Source organism: Bufo bufo, chromosome 10 (genome assembly GCF_905171765.1).
Source record: "Bufo bufo chromosome 10, aBufBuf1.1, whole genome shotgun sequence".
In the NCBI taxonomy this organism is placed as follows: Eukaryota; Metazoa; Chordata; class Amphibia; order Anura; family Bufonidae; genus Bufo; species Bufo bufo.
Window position 1 is genome coordinate 84,561,276 of NC_053398.1, and position 26,952 is coordinate 84,588,227.

The 26,952-nt window shown below is 42.9% G+C and overlaps 1 protein-coding gene across 3 annotated transcripts in view; it reads right to left on the reverse strand.

Annotated features, from left to right (window-relative positions):
* VRK3 (VRK serine/threonine kinase 3) overlaps positions 1-26,952 on the reverse strand; it is a 244,157-nt gene that overhangs the window by 79,814 nt on the left and 137,391 nt on the right. For all 3 annotated transcript variants that reach the window (XR_005774582.1, XM_040410144.1, XM_040410143.1), the window contains one exon: positions 17,198-17,330. Coding sequence is in view for 2 of the 3 variants with exons in the window: in XM_040410144.1 (XP_040266078.1) it covers positions 17,198-17,330 (133 nt within the window). In the remaining variant the exon portion in view is untranslated. The remainder of the gene's footprint in view (positions 1-17,197; positions 17,331-26,952) is intronic.

A 26,952-nucleotide genomic window follows, 5' to 3' on the forward strand; every position in this document is an offset into this window, starting at 1 on the left:
AATCCCAGGGCCGAACCGATTTGAGCCGTCTCAACCCGAACTCCAGACTGGGCGGTGAAAGGGGGAACTACTGGTGCGGCTGAAGTTGGTGACTGCCAATCAGGATTTGCCAGCACCTCAGGGACTCTAGGGGCTCTACGGGCCCGTCTTTGCGGTGGCTGCGACGGGGTAACTATTGCACGTGCCACCGTACCAGCTTCAACTGCCCTTCTGGTGCTCGCTACTTCACCAGGTTGTACGGCAGTGCTGGTACTAGGTCCAGGAAGGGCTGCGCTGCTGGTGTATGCCTCACCACGTGATCCGGCAGCGACAGCCCCACTCTGCTGCTCTTGAAGCGGATCCTGCGTAACCTGTGGTCTAGCGACATGGGGCCGGGTACGCCTGGTGCTGCCAGGGACCTCCACCTCCTCGTCCGAACTTTGGGTCAGAGAGCCACTGCTTTCCACAGGTTCATATTCTGACCCGCTAGATTCGTCAGATGAGGGTTCCCACTCCTCATCCGACTGGGTCAGAATCCTGTAGGCCTCTTCAGAAGAATACCCCCTGTTTGACATTTTGGACTACTAAATTTAGGGGTATTCCCTGAGACTACCCAAGAAAAAAAGCAAACCTGTCTTACAAAGGGGAGGCTAGCGAAGTACCGGAGGCTGCTGCGGTTGATAAAAAATATCAAAACTGATTTTTTTATCGCCGCAGTGCGTGTAAAATGAATGTGCAGTGATCAAAAAATAATAATTTTTTGTCACTGCGGTGGGGCGGGCGTGGGTGAACGCACGTGTGGGCGACCGATCAGGCCTGATCGGGCAAACACTGCGTTTTGGGTGGAGGGCGAGCTAAGGTGACACTAATACTATTATAGATCTGACCGTGATCAGTTTTGATCACTTACAGATACTATAAAAGTACAAATGCTGATTAGCGATACGCTAAACAGCGAATAAAAGTGACTGCGGTGCGGTGGGGTGGGCGCTAACTGACGCTAACTACCTACCTAACCAAGGGGCCTAAACTATCCCTAAAACCTAACAGCCAATACCAGTGAAAAAAAAAAAGTGACAGTTTACACTGATCACTTTTTTTCCTTTCACTAGTGATTGACAGGGGCGATCAAAGGGGTGATCAAAGGGTTAATTGGGGTGCAGGTGGGTGATCTGGGGCTAAGGTGTAGTGTTGGTGTACTCACAGTTCAGTCTGCTCCTGTGCTGGATCCAACCGACGAAAAGGACCAGCACAGGAGCAGACAAGCCATATAACAGATCATATTTACTAATATGATCTGTTATATGACTTTGGATTGGATTTTTTGAAAATCGCCAGCCTGCCAGCCAATGATCGTTGCTGGCAGGCTGGTGACGAACTTGTTCTTTGAATTTTGCCGGCCCGCGATGCGCATGCGCGGGCCGGCTTGGAGCGAAATCTCGCGTCTCGCGAGATGACGCGTATATGCGTGACTCTGCGCAGCGCTGCCACCTCCGGAACGCAATCCTGCGTTAGGCGGTCCGGAGGTGGTTAAAGGGCGAAAAATACGGTAGTTATGCAGACATATTTATATGCAGCACAATTTCTTTCAGAGAATTTTCCTACTTAGTGAAAAACTATTAGTAGATCCCAACAAATGTTGCAAAAATTAACAAATAATTAGGGTTATTACTTTCAATAGGACTTGTTAACTCCTTAATGACGGAGGAATTTTCCATTTATGTTTTTACTCCCAGCCTTCCCAAAGCCATAACATTTTAAATTTTCCATTAACATTGCCATATGAGGGCTTTTTTTTTTTGGCAGGACAAGTTGTACTTTCTAATGGCACCATTGACAGTTGCATACAATGGAGTTGGAAGCGGGGATAATTTTTAAGTGGGTTGGAATTATAAAAAACAAAAAAAACACACCATTCTGCCACAGTTTTAAGCCTCATTCACATGTCTGTGTCCGTGGTCAAATCCGTGAGAAGGTGGTCAGTGATGCATCCGTGAAAAATCTGTGTTGGGTCCATGGGTCAGTTTTTTTGCTGTCTATGTGCCATCCGTGTTTCACTGACACTGAACAGCTGAAAAAGAATTTTCAAAAACAGCTCTTACTAATAATCCATGAAACAAGGATGCAAAACGGATGGCATCCGTGTTTTTCACGGAACCATAGACTATAATGGGCGGCATGGATCCGTGAACGGACAAAATAGAGCATGCATCTGTGCTAAAAACACGGACCGTGCTAAAACACTGATGTCTGAATACACACATTAAATTGAATGGGGACGTGTGCTGTCCGTGGAGAACACGTACAGCACACATCCGTGAAACACTGACGTGTGAATGAGGCTTTATAGGTTTTGTTTTTATTGGGTTCCCTATGCAGTAAAACTCACAATTCCAACCCCACATGTATAGTTTTTCTTGTGTTTTAATACAAAAAAAAAAACTTTGGAATTTTTTTTTTTTTCTTTGCATCACCATATTCTTACCCCCAAAACTTTATTTTTGTATGTACGGAGGTGTGAGATTACTTTTTTGAGGGGCAATCTGTACTTTTCACTAATACTATTTTGGGGTGTGTATGATTTTTTTTATCACTTTATTTTTAAAAAAATTGTGGGAACTGAAGCGACCATAAAACGGCAAATTGCCCATTTTGACTTTTTTTCTGTTTTGCCGTTTGAGCTAAATATTTTTATATTTTAATAGTACGGGCATTTTCGCACGCAGAGATACCCATGATGTTTATTTATTTACTTTTAATTTTGAGGAAATGGGGACGATTCGAATTTTTTTAAACTTTCTGTAACATTTTTGTATAGCTCCCCTAAGGAACTATAACAATCATTAGATTGTTTTTCTCATAGACTCCAATGCATTAGTATTGGAGTCTATTAGAATTACACTAAGGAGGTAATTTATCAAACAGAAATACACCTAAATTAGGCGTATTTCTGGCGCAGACTGCTTGGCTGGGGGCAGCCAGAACACACCCGGAAGCACACGTTTCCAGGATTTTGCGCCCTCGGATGCCATGGTCATATTTGCCCACAGCATCTGAAGATTTGAAAGTCTGTGATCAGCGTTACCGCCAGTCACGGACATTGGCCCCGGGTGCCTGCTGTTTAAAACAAGCGGGTGCCATATTTAAAGTCCCGACCGCCAACGTATATATATGTAAGGTGGATGGGAACAGGTTAAAATATTAAGCATTCAAATCGTAATGGTCCAGTCGCACTATTCACTGCACCTGTTTTTTGTGCAGAAACAGTTTTCAAACTCTTCTAAGATTCTGTCACTTCAAAGACAACAGCCAGTGTCCCCAAGCACTGCCCCCGAATATGACCGCTTGTATAAAATTAGGCCAATTATTAATCATTTTTTCGGATAAATTTCTAAATGTTTATACCTCAAAACAGGATATCTTAATTGATGAGTGCATGATAAAATTTAAGGAACGATGACACTCTAAACAATATTTGCAATAAAAATGGGCACATTATGGCATTTATTTGTATAAAATGTGTGAAAGTGGATCAGGTTTTACATGTGGCTTTCATACAGCCAGCTTCATAAATATTGGGGCATCGACACAATTCTTTATACACCACCACAATGGATTTGAAATGAAACGAACAAGATGTGCTTTAACTGCAGACTGTCAGCTTTAATTTGAGGGTATTTACAGCCAAATCAGGTGAATGGTGTAGGAATTACAACAGTTTGCATACAGTGCTGCCCATAATTATTCATACCCCAGGCAAATTTTGACTTGAAGTTACTTTTATTCAACCAGCAAGTAATTTTTTGAGGGGAAATGACATAGGTGTCTCCCAAAACATAATAAGACGATGTACAAGAGGCAATGTGGAAAAAAACAATTACTCAGCTTTTATTTACATTTGAGCAAAAAATACAAGATGTTCCGCACTGGAAAATCTCAGAGGACGTGGTCGGAAGCCAAAAGTGACACCTGTGCTGGCCAGGAGGATAGTTAGAGAGGTGAAAAAGAATCCAAGGATCACCACCAAGGCCATGCTGGTGAATCTGGGCTCTGTTGGTGGCAATGTTTCTAGGCAGACAATCCAACGGACACTGCACAATGCAGACCAAGGAGGACGCCACTTCTCCACATAAGGCACACAAAAGCTCACTTGGCCTTTGCAAAATCTCATCTGGACAAAGAAGAAGACTTCTAGTCTTCTATGTTATGGTCAGATTAAACAAAAATTGAATTGTTTGGTCACAATGATGTTTCCTTCATTTGGCGTAAAAAAAGGAGAAGCCTTCAACCCAAAGAACACCATGCCCACTGTCAAACATGGTGGTGGGAACCTAATGCTTTGGGGGTGTTTTTCAGCCAATGGACCAGGGAACCAAATCACAGTAAATGGCACCATGAAAAAAGAGCAATACATGAGGATTCTCAACGACAACATCAGGCAGTCTGCAGAGAAACTTGGCCTTGGGCACCAGTGGACATTTCAGCATGACAATGACCCAAAACACACTGCAAAAGTGGTGAAGAAATGGTTAGCGGACAACAACATTAACGTTTTGGAGTGGCCCAGCCAGAGCCCAGCCTTGAATCCAATTGAGAATCTGTGAAGGGAGCTAAAAAGATCAGGGTGATGGCAAGAAGATCATCCAACCTGAAAGATTTGGAGCTCATTGCTAAAGATGAATGGGCAAAAATACCTGTGGAGACATGCAAAAAGCTGGTCTGCAATTATAGGAAACGTTTGATTGCTGTAACAGCCAATAAAGGCTTTTCTATTGATTATTGAGAAGGATATGAATAATTTTGGACTGGACAAATGTAAATAAAAGCTGTGAAATGTTTTTTTTCCCACAATAATGCCTCTTGTACATCATCTTATTATCTTTTGGGAGACACCTATGTCATTTCCCGTCAAAAAATTACTTGCTGGTTGAATAAAAGTAACTTTAAGTCAAAATTTGCCTGGGGTATGAATAATTATGGGCAGCACTGTATGCGCCTCCCACTTGTTAAGGGACCAAAAGTAATGGGACAATTGGCTTCTCAGCTGTTCCATGGGCAGGTGTGTGTTATTACCTCATTATCCCAATTACAATGAGCAGATAAAAGGTCCAGAGTTCATTTCAAGTCTGTTATTTGCATTTGGAATCTGTTGCTGTCAACTCTCAAGATGAGATCCAAAGATCTGTCACTATCAGTGAAGCAAGCCATCATTAGGCTGAAAAAACAAAACAAAACAAACCCATCAGAGAGATAGCAAAAACATTAGGCGTGGCCAAAACAACGGATTGGAATATTCTTAAAAAGAAGGAACGCATCGGTGAGCTCAGCAACACCAAAAGACCCGGAAGACCACGGAAAACAACTGTGGTGGATGACCAAAGAATTATTTTCCTGGTGAAGAAAACACCCTTCACAACAGTTGGCCAGATCAAGAACACTCTCCAGGAGGTAGGTGTATGTGTGTCAAAGTCAACAATCAAGAGAAGACTTCACCAGAGTGAATACAGGGGGTTCACCACAAGATGTAAACTATTGGTGACCCTCAAAAACAGGAAGGCCAGATTAGAGTTTGACTAAACAACATCTAAAAAAGCCTTCACAGTTTTGGAACAACATCCTATGGACAGATGAGACCAAGATCAACTTGTACCTGAGTGATGAAAAGAGAAGAGTATGGAGAAGGAAAGGAACTGCTCATGATCCTATGCATACCACCTCATCAGTGAAGCATGGTGGTGGTAGTGTCATGGCGTGGGCATGTATGGCTGCCAATGGAACTGGTTCTCTTGTATTTATTGATGATGTGACTGCTGACAAAAGCAGCAGGATGAATTCTGAAGTGTTTCGGGCAATATCGGTTCATATTCAGCCAAATGCTTCAAAACTCATTAGACGGCTCTTCACAGTGCAGATGGACAATGCATACTGCAAAAGCAACCAAAGAGTTTTTTAAGGGAAAGAAGTGGAATGTTCTGCAATGGCCAAGTCAATCACCTGACCTGAATCCCATTGAGCATGCATTTCACTTGCTGAAGACAAAACTGAAGGGAAAATGCCCCAAGAACAAGCAGGAACTGAAGACAGTTGCAGTAGAGGCCTGGCAGAGCATCACCAGGGATGAAACCCAGCGTCTGGTGATGTCTATGCGTTCCAGACTTCAGGCTGTAATTGACTGCAAAGGATTTGCAACCAAGTATTAAAAAGTGAAAGTTTGATTTATGATTATTATTCTGTCCCATTACTTTTGGTCCCTTAACAAGTGGGAGGCACATGTGCAAATGGTTGTAATTCCTACACCGTTCACCTGATTTGGATGTAAATACCCTCAAATTAAAGCTGACAGTCTGCAGTTAAAGCACATCTTGTTTGTTTCATTTCAAATCCACTGTGGTGGTGTATAGAGCCAAAAATGTTAGAATTGTGTCGATGTCCCAATATTTATGGACCTCTCTGTATATACAAAAGAAACGACAGCACTGAATCCACCCAATATTTAGGAACCAATGGAAAAATTGTACAGGAATTAATTCACTCACTTTTGCAGAAGGGGTATTACTTATATGTAGACAATTTCTACAGCAGTATTGCCATTTTCAAATGCCCACAATTACAAAACATTGTGGCATATGGGACAATTATGAAAGACCGCAAGGGACTTCCACAAGCATTGATCAGACAGAAATAGAGTCAGAAGTTGGGAAAAAGTTGACAGAAAGACATTTTGTAGCCCTTCAGCAAAAATCTTTCGTACACAGCTACATTTTCTATATATTTATTTGTTTGTTCCTCTTAGTATATATTAGATATTGAGGGCAGCATTTCAGGGCATAGACCGGGATCAGCTACGGTCACATAATAATACTGTTTTGGATTTGGATTTATAAATTACAGCCTGAATCCTCAGGGCCTAAATGAGGCTTTCGAAATTAATCTATAAACCACCCAATCACTTCACTGTGTTTTTTTTTTTTTTCGAATTACGCACTTTATCTTACTCATTTCCTTGTTCACAGCTCAACACGAGTCTAATATGCGTTTGATGTCACATATATCCTAAATCACTTGTCCCCACTTCTCAGTTTTTTAATTCAATCAATTCCCCTACTCATCACTATCAGTTCACCAGTCGTTCCTCAATATTGTTAGTGTCTCTCCTTCCATCTTTAGGTCCATTAATTTACGTTGGTTCTTGGATTTATGTATGATGTGTACATACATGAACACCTGACACACATGTCCTTATGGACATGTATACATATATATATATATACATACACTGCTCAAAAAAATAAAGGGAACACAAAAATAACACATCCTAGATCTGAGTTAATTAAATATTCTTCTGAAATACTTTGTTCTTTACATAGTTGAATGTGCTGACAACAAAATCACACAAAAATAAAAAAATGGAAATCAAATTTTTCAACCCATGGAGGTCTGGATTTGGAGTCACACTCAAAATTAAAGTGGAAAAACACACTACAGGCTGATCCAACTTTGATGTAATGTCCTTAAAACAAGTCAAAATGAGGCTCAGTAGTGTGTGTGGCCTCCATGTGCCTGTATGACCTCCCTACAACGCCTGTGCATGCTCCTGATGAGGTGGCGGACGGTCTCCTGAGGGATCTCCTCCCAGACCTGGACTAAAGCATCTGCCAACTCCTGGACAGTCTGTGGTGCAACGTGACGTTGGTGGATAGAGCGAGACATGATGTCCCAGATGTGCTCAATTGGATTCAGGTCTGGGGAACGGGCGGGCCAGTCCATAGCATCAATGCCTTTGTCTTGCAGGAACTGCAGACACACTCCAGCCACATGAGGTCTAGCATTGTCTTGCATTAGGAGGAACCCAGGGCCAACCGCACCAGCATATGGTCTCACAAGGGGTCTGAGGATCTCATCTCGGTACCTAATGGCAGTCAGGCTACCTCTGGCGAGCACATGGAGGGCTGTGCGGCCCTCAAAAGAAATGCCACCCCACACCATTACTGACCCAATGCCGAACCGGTCATGCTGGAGGATGTTGAAGGCAGAAGAACGTTCTCCACGGCGTCTCAAGACTCTGTCACATGTGCTCAGTGTGAACCTGCTTTCATCTGTGAAGAGCACAGGGCGCCAGTGGCGAATTTGCCAATCTTGGTGTTCTCTGGCAAATGCCAAACGTCCTGCACGGTGTTGGGCTGTAAGCACAACCCCCACCTGTGGACGTTGGGCCCTCATATCACCCTCATGGAGTCTGTTTCTGACCGTTTGAGCAGACACATGCACATTTGTGGCCTGCTGGAAGTCATTTTGCAGGGCTCTGGCAGTGCTCCTCCTTGCACAAAGGCGGAGGTAGCGGTCCTGCTGCTGGGTTGTTGCCCTCCTACGGCCTCCTCCACGTCTCCTGATGTACTGGCCTGTCTCCTAGTAGCGCCTCCATGCTCTGGACACTACGCTTGACAGACACAGCAAACCTTCTTGCCACAGCTCGCATTGATGTGCCATCCTGGATAAGCTGCACTACCTGAGCCACTTGTGTGGGTTGTAGACTCCGTCTCATGCTACCCACTAGAGTAAAAGCACCGCCAGCATTCAAAAGTGACCAAAACATCAGCCAGGAAGCATAGGAACTGAGAAGTGGTCTGTGGTAACCACTCCTTTATTGGGGTGTCTTGCTAATTGCCTATAATTTCCACCTGTTGTCTATCCCATTTGCACAACAGCATGTGAAATTGATTGTCACTCAGTGTTGCTTCCTAAGTGGACAGTTTGATTTAACAGAAGTGTGATTGACTTGGAGTTACATTGTGTTGTTTAAGTGTTCCCTTTATTTTTTTGAGCAGTGTATATATATATATATATATATATATATATACCTATACGTATGTGCATGCATATATGCAAGATTCTGTTTATGCACTTTAGACCGTCGAGGTCTGACCGGGTCTTCTTTTAGTCCATTTTATTAATTTTTACATGTGAACCAATTCTTTTATGAAATATGTTTCACATATTATAATGTTTTATACATTATTATGCATTTTGACTTTAACTAATCAACATCCACGTATTTTTTACAATTTTATATATGTATGGTCATATTTATACATATATTTATGTATATATGATCATGATACATTTGTATATATATATTTATCTATATATCTATCCTTATGTGTTAATTTTATTTCTTATACATATATCCTTTTAGACATCCTCTATATATATATATATATATATATATATATATATATATATATATACATACATATATTATACATAGCATTCATCTTGTTTTATCATATTTTTATATTTTACATTAGCCCCCAAAAAGAGTCCTTTTTCTTGTTTATGATTCCTATTTTTGTAATATATGTCCACCTATATGCTTCTCTATTTATTGTGAGTTAGAGCGCCTTCGTGCAGCGTCGCGGCCCGGCATCCACTGACTTCCGATATTATTTACATCCACAAGCGTCCTGCCCTCCTAGCAACAGCGGTCACATGCGCTGGACCGCTCCTACATTACTGGAGCGTCTCTGTCGCTTAGTAGCGGCCATCACGTGATTCGGCATCTCTCACATGATCGGAACCCGGATCACGTGTCACCATTACGTCATTATGCGCTCCCGACCTCTCTGCTCTAGAAAATCGCAGATGCTGGTCTCTTCTGTGTGACACGTCCATCACATGATTCCAGCCTTAGTGTTTAACAGTATATATAGTTACTGTATTCCTCATAGTATGACCTAATAGTGATCAGTCCTTATATAGCAATGTCCCTATATACAGAAACTTTAGAAATGAGTATTAGTTTGACACAAGGTGCTTTAGGGAACACTCCCCCTGACCTCCTGACCCCCAAATAGGTGGTTCTTACATGTATAAATGTGTGTATCTATTGTCTTTTGTATATGTGCAGCTTTTTGTACCTGATGAAGCGGAGTGATTCCTCGAAACGCGTTGTATTGCTGCACTAAAATACTGTACTGATCCTGGTGACCTGTGGATGGTATTTTGCACCGTGGGATGTTTTACTTCTGCAACTACATACCTTCTTTGGGGTTCCAGGCACCTCCGATAAGAAGATTCTTCCTTTTCCCATGGCTGCAGACCACCACTTTCCAGGTTTTCAGGATCCTTCTGATGAGCATTCATTAGAGTTGTGCCTAACAATAGCACAACCCTACAAAGGTGAGACTCGCAATTTATTTTCTCACTTTCTGGTACACGCAGAATTACCCTATGGTGCGCACATCTGTTTAATTACAGTATAAACCAGGGAGCTGTTGATCTTTTAGAACAAGTGCTGACAGCATACAGTGCCATATAGAAAATGTAGGTGTGATACAAAAAGCTGGCCATGGAGATTGCACTGTATAATGCTTGTGTGTTATTTTGATCTGGAGGCCAGATGGGAACATTCCTTCAGTTTCAAGAGGTGTCGATCAAGACCCTGATTTTCAAAACCAGAAAGGGGCTAGGGCCCCAGAAGTTCTGGTGCCTGTGTTGTACTAGGGCAACATTTCCCTGGTGAAATCTCTCAATATACACTGCTCAAAAAAATAAAGGGAACACTTAAACAACACAATGTAACTCCAAGTCAATCACACTTCTGTGAAATCAAACTGTCCACTTAGGAAGCAACACTGAGTGACAATCAATTTCACATGCTGTTGTGCAAATGGGATAGACAACAGGGGGAAATTATAGTCAATTAGCAAGACACCCCCAATAAAGGAGTGGTTCTACAGGTGGTGACCACAGATCACTTCTCAGTTCCTATGCTTCCTGGCTGATGTTTTGGTCACTTTTGAATGCTGGCGGTGCTTTCACTCTAGTGGTAGCATGAGACAGAGTCTACAACCCACACAAGTGGCTCAGGTAGTGCAGCTTATTCAGGATTGCACATCAATGCGAGCTGTGGCAAGAAGGTTTGCTGTGTCTGTCAGCGAAGTGTCCAGAGCATGGAGGCGCTACCAGGAGACAGGCCAGTACATCAGGAGACGTGGAGGAGGCCGTAGGAGGGCAACAACCCAGCAGCAGGACCGCTACCTCCGCCTTTGTGCAAGGAGGAACAGGAGGAGCACTGCCAGAGCCCTGCAAAATGACCTCCAGCAGGCCACAAATGTTCATGTGTCTGCTCAAACGGTGAGAAACAGACTCCATGAGGGTGATATGAGGGCCCGACGTCCACAGGTGGGGGTTGTGCTTACAGCCCAACACCGTGCAGGACGTTTGGCATTTGCCAGAGAACACCAAGATTGGCAAATTCGCCACTGGCACCCTGTGCTCTTCACAGATGAAAGCAGGTTCACACTGAGCACATGTGACAGACGTGACAGAGTCTGGAGACGCCGTGGAGAACGTTCTGCTGCCTGCAATATCCTCCAGCATGACCGGTTCGGCATTGGGTCAGTAATGGTGTGGGGTGGCATTTCTTTGGAGGGCCGCACAGCCCTCCATGTGCTCGCCAGAGGTAGCCTGACTGCCATTAGGTACCGAGATGAGATCCTCAGACCCCTTGTGAGACCATATGCTGGTGCGGTTGGCCCTGGGTTCCTCCTAATGCAAGACAATGCTAGACCTCATGTGGCTGGAGTGTGTCAGCAGTTCCTGCAAGACGAAGGCATGCTATGGACTGGCCCGCCCGTTCCCTAGACCTGAATCCAATTGAGCACATCTGGGACATCATGTCTCGCTCTATCCACCAACGTCACATTGCACCACAGACTATCCAGGAGTTGGCAGATGCTTTAGTCCAGGTCTGGGAGGAGATCCCTCAGGAGACCTTCCGCCACCTCATCAGGAGCATGCACAGGCGTTGTAGGGAGGTCATACAGGCACGTGGAGGCCACACACACTACTGAGCCTCATTTTGACTTGTTTTAAGGACATTACATCAAAGTTGGATCAGCCTGTAGTGTGTTTTTCCACTTTCATTTTGAGTGTGACTCCAAATGCAGACCTCCATGGGTTGAAAAATTTGATTTCCATTTTTAATTTTTGTGTGATTTTGTTGTCAGCACATTCAACTATGTAAAGAAAAAAGTATTTCAGAAGAATATTTAATTAATTCAGATCTAGGATGTGTTATTTTTGTGTTTCCTTTATTTTTTTGAGCAGTGTATAAGTAAGGGACAGACCCAAAAAAGATGCAGAGTGTGTTCTGCTGTGTGACCACATACGGGGTGTTCCCCATATTGGTGCTCCTTCCCCTTCTGAGCTGGCAGTAATGCAGATCACAAACATTTAACCTCTCAGATGCCGTGGTCAGACCTGGCATCTGAGCGCCCTAAATACCGGAAGCATGTGATCAGAAGAGCTGGGGCTTGTGTGCGCCAGCCCTGGTCATAGTGAATAAGAGTTGGCTGCTGCACAGTCTTTCCGATGAAGCCCTTGTCTGCAATAGAGCTCTACAGGTGAAACTCGAAAAAGCTGAATATCTTGCAAAAGTTCATTTATTTCAGTAATGCAACTTAAAATTAGAATATTGTGAAAAGGTTCAATATTTCAGGCTCAAAGTGTCACACTCTAGTCAGCTAATTAATCCATATCCCCTGAGCAAAGGTAGCTGAGATTGTGACTTTGGGGTTTTTATAAGCTGTAAGCCATAATCATCAAAATTATAACAAATAAAGGATTGAAATATCTCACTTTGCATGTAATGAGTCTATCTCATATATTAGTTTCACCTTTTAAGTTGCATTACTGAAATAAATCAACTTTGCACAATATTCAAATTTTTCGAGTTTCACCTGTATAGGAAAGTAGTAAAATCATCATAGACTCAAATGCCAGTGCTTTGGAGTGTATGACAATAGCAATACAGTTTCCTATGGGAACTACAAAGAAAGTGTAAAAAATAAATACAGTTTTTATAAATAAAAAAAATAAAAATTCAAATCACCAACCTTTCCTCAAAATGAGAATAAAAATGTAAAAAAAAATACACATCATGGATATGTGCGTGCGAAAACAACCGTACTATCAAAATATAAAAGTATTAATCCCCTATTGAAAAAGGCAAAACGAAAAAAGATCAAAGAGTTAGGGTACTTTCACACTTGCGGCAGGACGGATCCGACATGCTGTTCACCATGTCGGATCCGTCCTGCGGCTATTTCGCCGCTATAATGGGGACGGGGGCGGAGCTCCGGCGCAACACGGCGAAAGGCCGCCGGACTAAAATTACTGCATGTCAGGTTTTTTAGTCCGGCGGCTTTCACCGTGCTGCGCCGTAGCTCCGCCTCCGTCCCCATTATAGTCAATGGGGACGGAGCGGCGGCCCGGGGGCACGGCGAAATAGCCGCAGGACGGATCCGACATGGTGAACAGCATGTCGGATCCGTCCTGCCGCAAGTGTGAAACTAGCCTTATATACACCCCAGTATGGTATCAATGAAAAGAACAGATCGCCCCGCAAAAAAATTGTCCTCATACAGCTCCATACACATAACTACAAAAAGCAATAGAGGTTAGAAAATTACAGCAAAAAATCTAAACGCAAGGAAAACTATACATATGTGATATCGCCGGATTCGTACTGACCTAGAGAATGAAGATCACAAGTCAATTTTACCATATAATGAAAGCCATAAAAAAAACAACCTGTAAAACTGTGGCAAAAATTACTAAATCCTGGCATAGCACATGGGTACCCTATAAACATGTGCTATGCCAGGATTAGCTGAGCTCCTGCCTGTGCCTGCTTCGCTAAGTCCTGCATGTCAGCTTTTAAGCTTAGCGATGCAGGAACCCTCTCTGCTTAGCTAATCCTGGCATAGCACATGTGCTATGCCAGGATTTAGAAAACTTCTGGGGGAACACAGGTAGGGGCAGCAATGTGCGCTCCTGCCCATACTCCATGCGCTGCAGCCACATTCATAAACTGTAGAGCCCATACTCCATACAAAATGCAGTAATAAAGTATATTACAAAAAGTATTATTAGGGCATTCAGGACATTTTACTAAAAACTTAATTAAAAGTTTAGTTACTCTTTAAGGTGAAAACTGGCTTGGTCTTCAAGGGGTTAAGCCAGGTAGAATGGAGAGAGGCATAGGCATGGTGGTGCTTGAGGATTGTTTTCTCTGTGATGATATCACAGTCCCTGCATTTGGCCACAATTGTTTTACAACCCCTGGTAGAGCAGAGTTATTTCAGTTTGCACTGCTTGCACATGGAAATATTTATCTGCAAGGTAATCTCATTATAAAAGTAGATGGAGTACTGAAATTAAGCTATAAGACATGTATTATTCTCTTGATAGGCTTAGATACAGGTGTTCTAAACCGACAAGAGCAAAAAAAATGAATGTACAGGAGACATAAAGAAGCCATATGTATATTGGCTTCTGTACGTCTCCTATGTGCGCTCCCGCGGTCCCAGCCACCAAAGAGGTAGCGCTTTTTCCTATAGTGTGCAAGCACGACCACTGCTGCTGGATTGCAGGGTGGTTGTAACCATTGAAACGATCAGCATATAATGTGATGAAAAAATGTATTCAGTCAGCAAAGGCAGAAATATGGACAATCACAATACATTAGTAAGTGCCTTCTATTAACTTTCACTACATGATAAATGCCAATTGCTGAAGTGAGACAACCCCTTTAACTTTTTTAGTTTTCCGTTCACATAGCCATATGAGTGCTTGTTTTTTGTGAGACAAGTGGTGTCTTTTAATAGTACCATTCAGTTTACCATGTCTTGTATTAAAAATCAGAAAAAATTCTTTGTGGGGTGAAAAACAACAACACGATTCTCACTTTCACCAGAAAAGTGGCTTTTAAAAGTTGCATGCAGTGTGTTTGAGACTTTTTAATGAGGAAAAAAAGTCACAAATTTCTCTTTTTACACCGCACTTGCCACTTTACCGAAAGGGAACATGGCAAGGGTGGGAAAGGAGCGTGTCCAACAGCAGAGATACATTTATCTTCATTTACATCAGTTTTCTGGTACAAATGAAGCCAGAAATCTATAGCAGCTCTGAGTTGTATATTTTGCTGCTTTACAAATATAAGTATCTTTGAAAAATACCATATTCTGACACTTTTTATATTAATGTCGACAGCAGTGAATGGGTATGAGAATGCCAACCAAGAGTGTGCAAAGCAGTAATCAAAGCAAAAGGTGGCTCCTTTGAAGAACCTAGAATATGACATATTTTCAGTTTTTTCACACTTGTTTGTTATGTATATAATTCCACATGTGTTAATTCATAGTTTTGATGCCTTCAGTGTGAATCTACAATTTTCATAGTCATGAAAATAAAGAAAACTCTTTGAATGAGAAGGTCTGTCCAAACTTTTGGTCTGTACTGTATAACTTTTTGATCACTTTGTTTTCATTAGACAAGTTGACCAAAAAAGTTTTTCAGGCATTCGGATTTAGTTTCCGTTACACTTTTCATCATACGGGATAAAAACTTTTATATTTTAATAGTATGGACATGGTGTTACCACTTACCGTAAGTTTATTTTTTGTTTATTTTTTAATTTAAAATTGGGAAAAGGGGTTATTTTGATTTTTTATACTTTTGAATTTATTAATATTTTTACAAAAGGGTGCTTTTTTTTTTTTACTTCTTTAGTTACCCATCTTGGACTTTAACATGCTGTCATTTGATCACTTACACTATAAACTGAAATAACATTTTATTGCAGTCCATGGGATTTTTACAGGCTTCCTGTTAAACCTTGCTGCAAGCAGGGTTTAATAGGCAGTTTCTTATGGCAGGCCTGGGAGCCTTCGCAATAGAGACTGATCGGCATCTCGCAATTTTGCCATGAGAGGAAGTCCTCTGACTAACCTCTCATTTGCCGAAATTACTTCTAACGGTGACATCTGAGAGGTTAAATGACCGGAATTGGCATTATCTCTGATTATGATCACTGCCGGCGGGTATCAGCTGTACTATACAGTTTACAGCTGCCTCATATGGAGCCCGGGAATCGGTTCCATACACCCCTCTTTGAATAATAGGCCACTTTTTGATGATGCTAAGATTATGACTAGTAACTTTCTAATGTTACTTGCTTTGAGACTTAGCTTGCTTTTTTAAATGTGTTACAATTGATGTATTCTAGCAAAATATAATTTCAAAAAAGACAAATGTTAATTAATCTAAATGATTGGTTAAAGCATGTTAGATATGCTCAGGCCTTTTTTTCTGGCGGAACAGCGTTCCGCCACCTATTTTCTGCCGACTCACCCCGCCCCCCTTTAGTTACTGGGCCCAGCCGGCCCGCTGCTTACTTACAGCAATGCTCAGTCCCTGCAGTCTCCGGCACCTCCGTCTCTCCACTGGCTCAGGCCCGCCCAGCTCCCGCCCACCACTGACAGCGGCGGAGAGAGTGAGAGAGGAGACGCCGATTCTGTGGCCCCAAACCCCGCCCCCAGGCCGACTCCATTGCTGTCTGCGGCCCCAGACCCGGGACCCCCCGCAGGGCGGCTGCTGGAGGCGCGGGCGGCAGTTTAGTGTCGTAGCATACCACTTCTGGTAAATATTTATTTTGCGTACAATCTACTTGCTGTACAAGTTGTTGAAATGTAGAACTACAAGGCTCAGCATGGACTGGCAGCCTCCTGGTGCAGGCTGCATATGGCTGGCAGTTTAAATGTCCTTATTTCTTCTGAGAAAATCCTCACTTCCTGTTCTTCTGTCTGTGACTCCACACAGTAATGCGAGGCTTTCTCCATGGTGTGGATGGAGATTTGCAGATAGAGAAAGGAGCTGTGTGTTAGTGGGCGTCCTGACACTCCTGCTCGCCCCCTCACAAGGCTTTCTCCACACCATGGAGAAAGCCTCGCATTACTGTGTGGAGTTACCAGAAGAACAGGAACTGAGGATTTCTCAGAACTACATAACCTTTTTTAGTTTATTGATATGACCTGACAACTTAGTGCTTTACAATATACGAAGCCATTACCTTTGTTGTTAGTTCGTTTTCATCTATATTTTCAGATCATCTATTTAAATCATCTATTATTTAATTCCATACATTTACTTTTATAGCCCCCCCCCCCCCAAATTTTACTTGCATCCCTGTTCTCTAAAGGGGCGGTCCTAGGGGTGGGTAGGGTCGTGGCTAGGGGAGGGGGGGAAGGTGAGTTCCACCACCTTTTCTCTGAGAAAAAAAGCCCTGGATTTGCTTATTTGTAAGACACAATGATTTCTTGTAATATAAGGCCATACTGGAAACAAACACAGAATGCATTCAAAGAAAAATACATACCAGCACCATTATGAACATCCAGGCTAATGAACTCCGCTGTGCCTTCATTAGGGGTTCTGCTGCCATCCTTGTAATTCACATGATTTCCATCAGGGCGATAGCGAAATGCATTATAATATCCTGCCAGATAGACCTAGGGAAAAATAAACAATTTAAAGGGGTTATCCGAGACCAAAAAATGCCCCCCATATGCCCGGGCCCCTCACACTGAATCTACTTACCTGGCTCCCCGCACAGCTACTGCTTCTCCCTGTGCGTGGATGAAAACATCAGGTGTCGGGGGGGAAGCGCAGCTAATGGCAGGCGGGGACGGGGAGGCTCGTCCCTGTCAACACCTGCCATTGGCTCCCTTCCCCACTGGATGTTTTCATTTGCGCACGGGGAGAAGCAGCAGCTGCGGTTGGAGGACCAGGAGCAGTGCAGGGAGCGGGGAGCCAGGTAAGTAGATTCAGTGTGAGGGGCCTAATTTTAGAGAGTGTAAATTTAGACTATGCAGTCTAATGCTGGACGATAAATCTGGTGCACCTCCAGACTGTATAGTCTGACCTTATAACACCTATTATTTCATCTACTTTACACGAGAAATGTGTGCCAAAAGTTTGGCATATATATATATTTTTTTGCTGCACAGTGTATTAAGTTAAATCTTCTTTCTGGGGGCCACTTACCTTTACCTGCTAAGCCATGTCCCCTTTTTGGACGAGTTGAAAAATGTGCACTCAATAAATGTGCTGCAAGGCATGTCCTCCAGTAGCAATGAACTCAAGAGAGATAAAAGTTCTCAATGGAATAGCAAGAGAAAACCATATTCAACAAATAATCACCTTTGTCACCCTAACTGTACCTCACCAACACCTTGGCTACCAGAACTTTTAGGTGCTTTGCATCAATTCTGGCATTCTGCGGTTGGCTTTTGCTCAGCACCTCTTCAGAGGTTTGTCTTCAGCTCTGCTCCACTAAGTTGTAAGAGGAACTCCCAGGCATTTACTACTGTCGCAGGAAAATGTGGACAGTACACGGATTGTATCCGTGTGCTGCTTGTTATTTCTGCATAACTAGTGACTTAAATGGGTCTCAAGTATCCTCAAATATGGTCTGGAAAAATGACTTGTGTATTTCGTGTAACTGAACAACAGATCTGTAAAAACTGCTGAAGTGTGGATGGCCCAATGGAAATAAATAAATGGGTTAGTGTGCAAACCGTTTCAAGTTCTGCTGCTCTGATTCTACCAGCTATGATGTCATTGAGGTCAGTGAATGGCTGCAGTGGTCACATTAAGTAAATGGGGACATTATCGTTGCAGCCTAAAAAAACACAGCCTGATAAGATGGGTCAGAGTGAGACTTCCGGTATCGGCGCTGAGATGCAGGACGCGGAGTAAGTGTGCTCCGGCCGTCCCTCACCAAGATCGCGCTCCGGATTCAGCATACCAGCACAGAAGAGGCAGTTTCGGCAACCCTAAACTCCTCAGAGCATTCTGTCCGGTCGTCCATGGACAGATACTTACTCCGAAGCGGCAACAAGCAGGTACGGAGCGGCGCTTCACAGGCCGATAACACCATGCTGAGCAAGATGGCGGATTCGCACCCGGCATCCCCGAACATAGATAACGCCACTGATACCTTGCTCGTTACCCAGACAGATAGCCAACCTGAGACGGCTACAATAAATTACAAAACTCTAGCCATAGAGGTAGCCAGACACTTGGCACCTGATATTAAAGAGACACTTTCCAAAACGCTGACACAGTCTCTACAACAACTGCATGAAACAGTAGCGCAGCATGACCTGTGTCTAGAAGATCTTGGGCAGCGGCTCACCTTGGTGGAAGAGGAGAATTCTAAGAACGGTATGGCTATTCAGGAGCTACAAAAGCATAACATAATACTGAAGGACTGTCTGGAGGACTTCGAGAATCGTTCCAGATGGAATAACCTAAAGCTCTTAGGCCTACCGGAATCTATCAAGCCACAGGCTTTCAAAGATATCTGTGAGAGGGAACTACCGATGGCCTTGGGGCTAGATGGCAGGCACAAAGTAGAAAGGGCTCATCGTGTTGGACCGGCGCCAGACTTGCAGCGTTCTCCTACCAGGGGTGGTAATGACGCGATACCGAGACCCCGTCAAGTCATCATGAGTCCATACAAAGGGCCTTCAGAGCCAGGAAAAAGCTCTTGAAGATCAGGGGGCATGCCATCCTACTCTTTGCTGATTATTCAGCTGAAGGTCACAAGACAAAGAACGGAGTTTAGCACCATATGCTTGACTCTATTCCGGCAGCAAATCAGGTTTCAACTGCAATACCCGGCCACACTGAAAGTGTCTCTGCCAGATGGTACAATTACCTCATTCCGAGACCCATCAGCAGTTGCAGAATCGTTGCATGCGATACTAGAATCGGAAGGTCCTCGGGATGCGGGAGACCATAGATTTGCCAAATCCCCGCTGAGAGAGCGAGCCAGAAGCCCGGAATGGAAGCACTTGCATGGGAAAAACCGCCCGGTAGGGGCCGTGGGCCTCAAGTCAGCTAAAGACACTAGCTTTTTCATGTTTTCCATGTTTAATGCTTCTCATTGTTCTTTTCTTATTAGTGGGAAGATATTATGTCTGCTTAAGCATTCAGTTACCAAGGTTGGTGTTAATATAACAGTTAGCATATGGTTACCTGCATTACACTTGTCGCTGACACAAGGATATCAGTGGCAGCAAAAGTAAATTACACTAGTATATGAGTAGAATGTAGAAGGTGGGGGGCGGTGGGGTCTTTGCAACTCAGAAAAAAGGAAGCAATAAGCCTAAAATATGGTAGAATTTGGGGTTAAGGAGTTGGTATTCGTCACGGTTGACACCTATCTTTGACGGGTCACCGCTCTGAATACCGAGGGGAGCGAGGGGTTAGATTACATTGTTGTGTCGGGGACTGTCTTTTTTTTTTTCCTTTATATTATTTTTCTTCTCTTTTCACTGTCCTCCCAGAATCACAACGTTGGTGTTGATCTTGCTGAGTCTATTTCTGGGCGATTGATAGATCCTGAAATATGAAGGTGATTTCATGGAATGTAAAGGGTTTAAGATCTCCCCACAAGAGATGGATGGTGCTACGTCACCTAAAGAGAGCTAAACCTGATATTGCGCTTCTTCAGGAGACACATCTAGCGATGGGGGATTTCGAAAGAATGAACAAATTATGGGTTAGAGAGGTTCATGGGTCGGCTTCGATTGACAGGAAAGCGGGAGTCTTAATCTTATTGAATAAGAATCTGAGTTACCATATAGCGTCTACAGCATTTATGGCCCTAATGTTAATAATGCTGCTTTCTTTAATGACCTAGAAGTACAATTACTGACTGACCCTTGCCCAAACAAAATTATAGGGGGAGATTTCAATTCTGTAGTGATGGCAGCAGAAGATAGAAAGCAGGGTAAACCCTTACAGACGAGTTCTAACCCGCAGGACAGAGCCATGGGTAGGTTGATGGAGGGAGTGGTCCTGGTGGATCCATGGCGCCAAATGCATCCTAATGAAAGAAGCTACACCTTTTATTCACATTCAAAAAACTCATGGTCGAGACTCGATTATATACTGGTTAGCTCCCTCTTGATGGGAAAGGTGGAAATTACATCTATTGGCGACATAGTGATATCGGATCACTCCCCAGTCTGGATCCAGTTGAGGGACACCTATCCCAAAGGCTCTGATTATTTATGGAGGTTCCCCTCAAATTTAGTAACCAGTAAAGACTTTGTTAATAAGCTGATAGGGTGGTGGGAAGAATTCAAAGATGATAATAAAGAACATGAAGATTCACCTGAGCTGCTCTTGAATACCTCTAAAGTAGTCATTAGGGGAAAGATCATGAGCTATATATTTGGAAGGAAAAAGCAAGCCCAAGTACGCCTGGAGCAGACCAACCTGTTAGTCAGGCAAACATACCAAGCTTATATTCAATCTCCCACTGCCGAGAATAAACAGAAATGGGTGACAGCTAGGGGAGCATTCGAGGCCAATGAGAAGGATAGGGAGTTATTGCATAGCACAAACATCACAGCACCCCCTACATAAATTCGGGAACAAGTCAGGCCGCCTTATGGCTAATCTTGCAAAAGGTAGAAGAGCCACCCAGTCAATACTAGGGATGAGAGAGGCGAAAGGGGGAGTCACTACAAATACGGCCATCATAAACTCAATAGTAGGAGATTACGAGCAGCTACAGTACAGACCAAAAGTTTGGACACAAAACTCATTCAAAGAGTTTTCTTTATTTTCATGACTATGAAAATTGTAGATTCACACTGAAGGCATCAAAACTATGAATTAACACATGTGGAATTATATACATAACAAACAAGTGTGAAACAACTGAAAATATGTCATATTCTAGGTTCTTCAAAGTAGCCACCTTTTGCTTTGATTACTGCTTTGCACACTCTTGGCATTCTCTTGATGAGCTTCAAGAGGTAGTCCCTGTGCCCTGTCAGGTTTAATAAGTGGGATTTCTTGCCTTATAAATGGGGTTGGGACCATCAGTTGCGTTGAGGAGAAGTCAGGTGGATACACAGCTGATAGTCCTACTGAATAGACTGTTAGAATTTGTATTATGGCAAGAAAAAAGCAGCTAAGTAAAGAAAAACGAGTGGCCATCATTACTTTAAGAAAAGAAGGTCAGTCAGCCAGCCGAAAAATTGGGAAAACTTTGAAAGTAAGGGCTATTTGACCATGAAGGAGAGTGATGGGGTGCTGTGCCAGATGACCTGGCCTCCACAGTCACCGGACCTGAACCCAATCGAGATGGTTTGGAGTGAGCTGGACCGCAGAGTGAAGGCAAAAGGGCCAACAAGTGCTAAGCATCTCTGGGAACTCCTTCAAGACTGTTGGAAGACCATTTCAGGGGACTACCTCTTGAAGCTCATCAAGAGAATGCCAAGAGTGTGCAAAGCAGTAATTAAAGCAAAAGGTGGCTACGTTGAAGAACCTAGAATATGACATATTTTCAGTTGTTTCACACTTGTTTGTTATGTATATAATTCCACATGTGTTAATTCATAGTTTTGATGCCTTCATAGTCATGGAAATAAAGAAAACTCTTTGAATGAGAAGGTGTGTCCAAACTTTTGGTCTGTACTGTATATCGAGACGATACGAAACCCTCTTAGATAGGGTCAAATTACCTCGTCTTAACTCAGAACAAATACAAAGTCTCAACGGAGAGGTCAGATTTGAAGAGCTTCAATCAGTCATTAAAAAGCTCGGTAATTCTAAAGCACCTGGTCCAGATGGCTTTACCGGGGAATATTACAAGGCCCTGATATGTCAAGTCTCCCCAGTTTTGTTAAAACTGTTTAACGAAGTGCTAAAAGGTACCGCATCCCCAGATAAGGAAAACTTCATGTACATCAAATTACTGCCCAAACCTGGTAAAGATCCCCTCTCGCCAGGTTCTTACAGACCCATTTCGCTCATTAATGTGGACACTAAGATCATTTCAAAAATTATGGCGGACCGTCTGGCACTCATATTACCCTCCCTGATCGGGAAAGTACAGGTCGGGTTCGTGCAGGGGCGTTCAGCGGTAACGAACATCCGCACGGTACTAACGGTGTTGGATAGGGTAGATCACCAGCCTAGGGTGGGAGAGACTCCAGCCATGCTCACTCTAGATGCTGAGAAAGCATTTGACAATGTTCGGTGGGCATGGCTGGAGGCAGTGTTGGACAGGATGGGCTTCTCAGGGGCATTTAGAGTCTATTTATCGCAGCTATATGCACATCCCAATGCAAGGGTTTATACACAGGGATTTCTATCTCGACCCTTCAGACTCCAGAAGGGGACTCGCCAAGGGTGTCCGCTTTCGCCCCTTTTGTTTAACCTTTCCCTCGAACCGTTAGCAAGATACTTGTGTCACTCAGACCTTTACAAAGGGATAGAGATTGGAAGCAAGTAATTGAAAGTCGCACTATTCGCAGATGATGTAGTGTTGTTTCGAGCCAAGCCACAGGAACACATTGAGCGAATATTGCAGGCTCTGGCACTTTTCGGGACGTACTCTGGTTATAAAATAAATACATCAAAATGCGAGCTATTGACCTTAACCCGGAAAGGTGAGGGAAGGTTTCATCTACCCCTTCACTTGGGTATTGCTAAGGCTCAAAGCTTTATCACATATCTAGGAATAAAAATAGGCAGAGAACCGCATTCACTGTACCGTCTGAATTTCCCCCCACTTATCACCAAAATCATAAATGAGCTGGATAGATGGCAGGGACTCCCATTATCTTTAGCGGGCAGGTGTCACCTGGTCAAAATGATGAGCATGTCCAAACTTCTTTATCCCCTTCAGACAATCCCACTCCTTATCCGACATGCGGATATTAAAACGTTGGAAAGCAGGTTCACCCGTTTCATCTGGCAGGGGAAGAAGCCCAGAATATCACTAGACAAACTAAAACTCAGACGGGAAATGGGAGGCTTTAATTTCCCGAATATTAGAGGCTATAACCGGACCTGTCTTAGTAGACATATTCTGGATTGGGTCAATGGGACATCGTTTTACTCGAACCTGCTTCTTGAACGGCAGTTGGTGCGACCCTGGGACCTGGTGGCTCTATTACATTCTAAGAGATCTATGTTACCCACGCCCGTCAAACACTCTCTTGTGGTGAGAGATACCACTATAGCTTGGAAGGTTCTCAGAAATCACTTTCAACTTTCTTATCAAATTTCCAAACATCTTCCCTTTAGGGGTAATCCCTCTTTTGAACCGGGTAGAAGTAGCACACTATTCAAGGATTGGTCTTTCAAAGGGGTTAATAAAGTAAGTGATCTTTTCCATGGGACGGAGGGTAGATGGGCTACATTGCAAGAACTCAAAGATAGACTGGGGCCGGGTAAATCGTCACATCTTAAATATACTCAGGCTAGGAATTATTGCAGATGTTTAGCCAGGGATTTGACCAAAGAGTGGTCTCCTAATGACTTTGATTCATTTTTGAGCATTAAAACAAAAAGATCCTTGTCTATGTTACACCATGTGTTGAGAGATAGGCTTAATACCAAAGACCCTAAAGGGATCTTCAAAAAGTGGGGCCAAAAATTGGGTGTAGAGGAGATACATGACCAGGTATGGACTGGGATCTCAGCTATGTGCAAGGCCATTATAAATGAAAAGTGGAGGGAGACCCATGTAAAAATATTACATCATGCCATTTATGGGTTCCACTTGCCTAAATCCACGTCCAATCCTGGGAGGCTGACGGCGTGCCCAAAATGCTCAACTCCCAACACCGACTTATATCACAGCTTGTGGGAATGCTCGAAGCTGGTCAAGTTTTGGGGAGAGATTAACCAGCTACTAGGCAAAATTAGTATTATCGTAGTGACATTACACCATCACTGGCAATATTACATTCTGACAAAGAAACGGAAACGGTTAACCAACGTTCAATAGAGAGGAGGACTGGTCCCCCCGTTTTACCCTAGGTGGGGCATAGACTGATCATGGTAGCCAAGAAGAGCCTGCTGCAGTTATGGATCGGGCCAGTGATTCCAACTCAGGAGATGGTGATTGCCCAAATGCGTCACTTATTTCACCTAGAATGGTTATTTTTGCTGGCGTATATACCAAGCTCAGAATATAGACAAATAATGGGTCCCTTCGAGTTAACTACTTGGTATTTTCTAGAGGATGTGAAGGGCAGCCTGGGTCAGCTGAAAGTGGTCTAACCTAGCCTTGATACTTTTTTTTTTCGTTCCTCCCAGCTGGGTATGTAAGGTAGCCAGGATTATTCAAGTTAGGGAGATGATTTTGTGATCTTATTCGTGTATACAGATCTACACCAGATGGGAGGGAAAGGAGTTGGGGGGAGGGGGTTGGGGGGAAGGGATGTTTTGGAGATCACATAAAATTTCAGTTATGCTGATCTTGATTTGATTCCTCAATGCAAGACTATTGTACAATTTTAAAAGTAATTAAAGAAAGGGACCCGCTCACCAATATCCCCTCAGGGTAGGTGCTCTAGCTCAAAAATTGAGTCACCCCTCAAAGTAAAGCCTAGATATGTAGAAAATTGAGCTGGCACTCATATAAGGAATATGAACATGGTTTATTGAAGTAGGGAAAAATATATATCACCTGTCACATATGTACCTTCATTAAAATACAATAGGATAAAAAATATGTATAAGCAATGAAAAATAAAAAATAAAATAAAAAATAATAAATAATAAAAAATAAAACAAAAAAGATTAAATTAAAATATAGGTATCGATTCAATAATACAGAAGCAGCACCAAATGTCCATGGGCCTACTACGGTCCTGGATGAATTAATAGACAGTCGTGCTGTCGGTCTCTGCAGCTGCAAATGGTAATTACCTTGTGCATGGATAGTTACACATGCAATCACATAGATTCCATAGGTAACCCATAAATTGGGATATCCCACATCAACAGAGTATGTACCGCATCAACAGAAGACTATAATTCTCTATAAAGTAGCTTTCAGTAGAGATATATCTATATCCACTCCGGTTGTTATACTGTTGCAGACAGATGCCTGTAGGTCAATTTCAAATGAGTAGATGTTTGCACTGTCGCAATTTTCAAAACAGAATGATATGTCTGTATTTGTAATACATATGCTGATACTCTTGTATTTAAAATTGTCGGCCAGGTAAGTCCGTAGTGAAAAAGTGTCAGCTGAACCGCAATTGATTACTTGCGCACAGAATATGTTGCTGTATAGATGCTGGTTAATGGCTCCATTCATCCATTATGTAACCGCAACTTAACTTGCCCAAGTCAGATTTTATTTTTTTATAGAAGAGATCTCCTATGCAGTTTCCCACAAGTGTGGGCTTACCTCCCTCTGCGCTCGGTGGGACTATAATAGTAGTCTTTTCCTCCGCTTGGAATGCCGGCGTCCCGGCTGCGGTGTTAGCGTCCCTCGTGTCTCTTACCGCTACTCCTCACGTGATGCTCTTGTGTGAGGTTGGCGGCCACTTGTTTCCGAGCGCTGATGGGGTAATACACCCGATCCTCTTCCGGTGTATATCAATAGGGTCCTTTCCTTGGTACAAAGTGCACTTATATTCCAAATTGGATTCGGGGTGTCTAGTCCAAGATTATTGCCAAGATCCTCACCAAACGCGTTTCGGGGAGACGCTGTCCCCTTCCTCAGTGGTACTACCCCGACTCCATTATCTGCGGATTATATACTCGTCCTCGGTACTCTTGAAAAACCGTACTGGATCCTGCTTATACTTCAAAGCCGGTCCAGACTACTAAACATACATATTTTTCCCTTGCGGTTATGATGCGTTTCTTTATATTTATCTATACATTACCCCACATTTTTCGTTTCATATGCAATATTATATTTGAATCAATCCTATACAAATACATCATACATTATAAAATTACATCATGCATTATAAAATTAAGCCATCACCACATGGCAAAGAATAAATTGCCCTATGTCAATACATATATAAATAAAAATAAATATAAATAAGAATAAATAAATATAGAAAAAACACTTGTTAAAAATATAAATAGCTAAAATACGGGTCAGATGTTTATACCATCTTGATCACATACATCACTATAATTGCATATTAGAACCTTAGATGACATCCATTATAAACACTAATCTCTCTTTCTCCTATTGTGGAGAGGTTTCTGTTAAAATACTTCTTATAGATATTTTGGGCATCATGGATGGTAGAATGAGGGGGGGGGGGGGGCCCATGGACATTT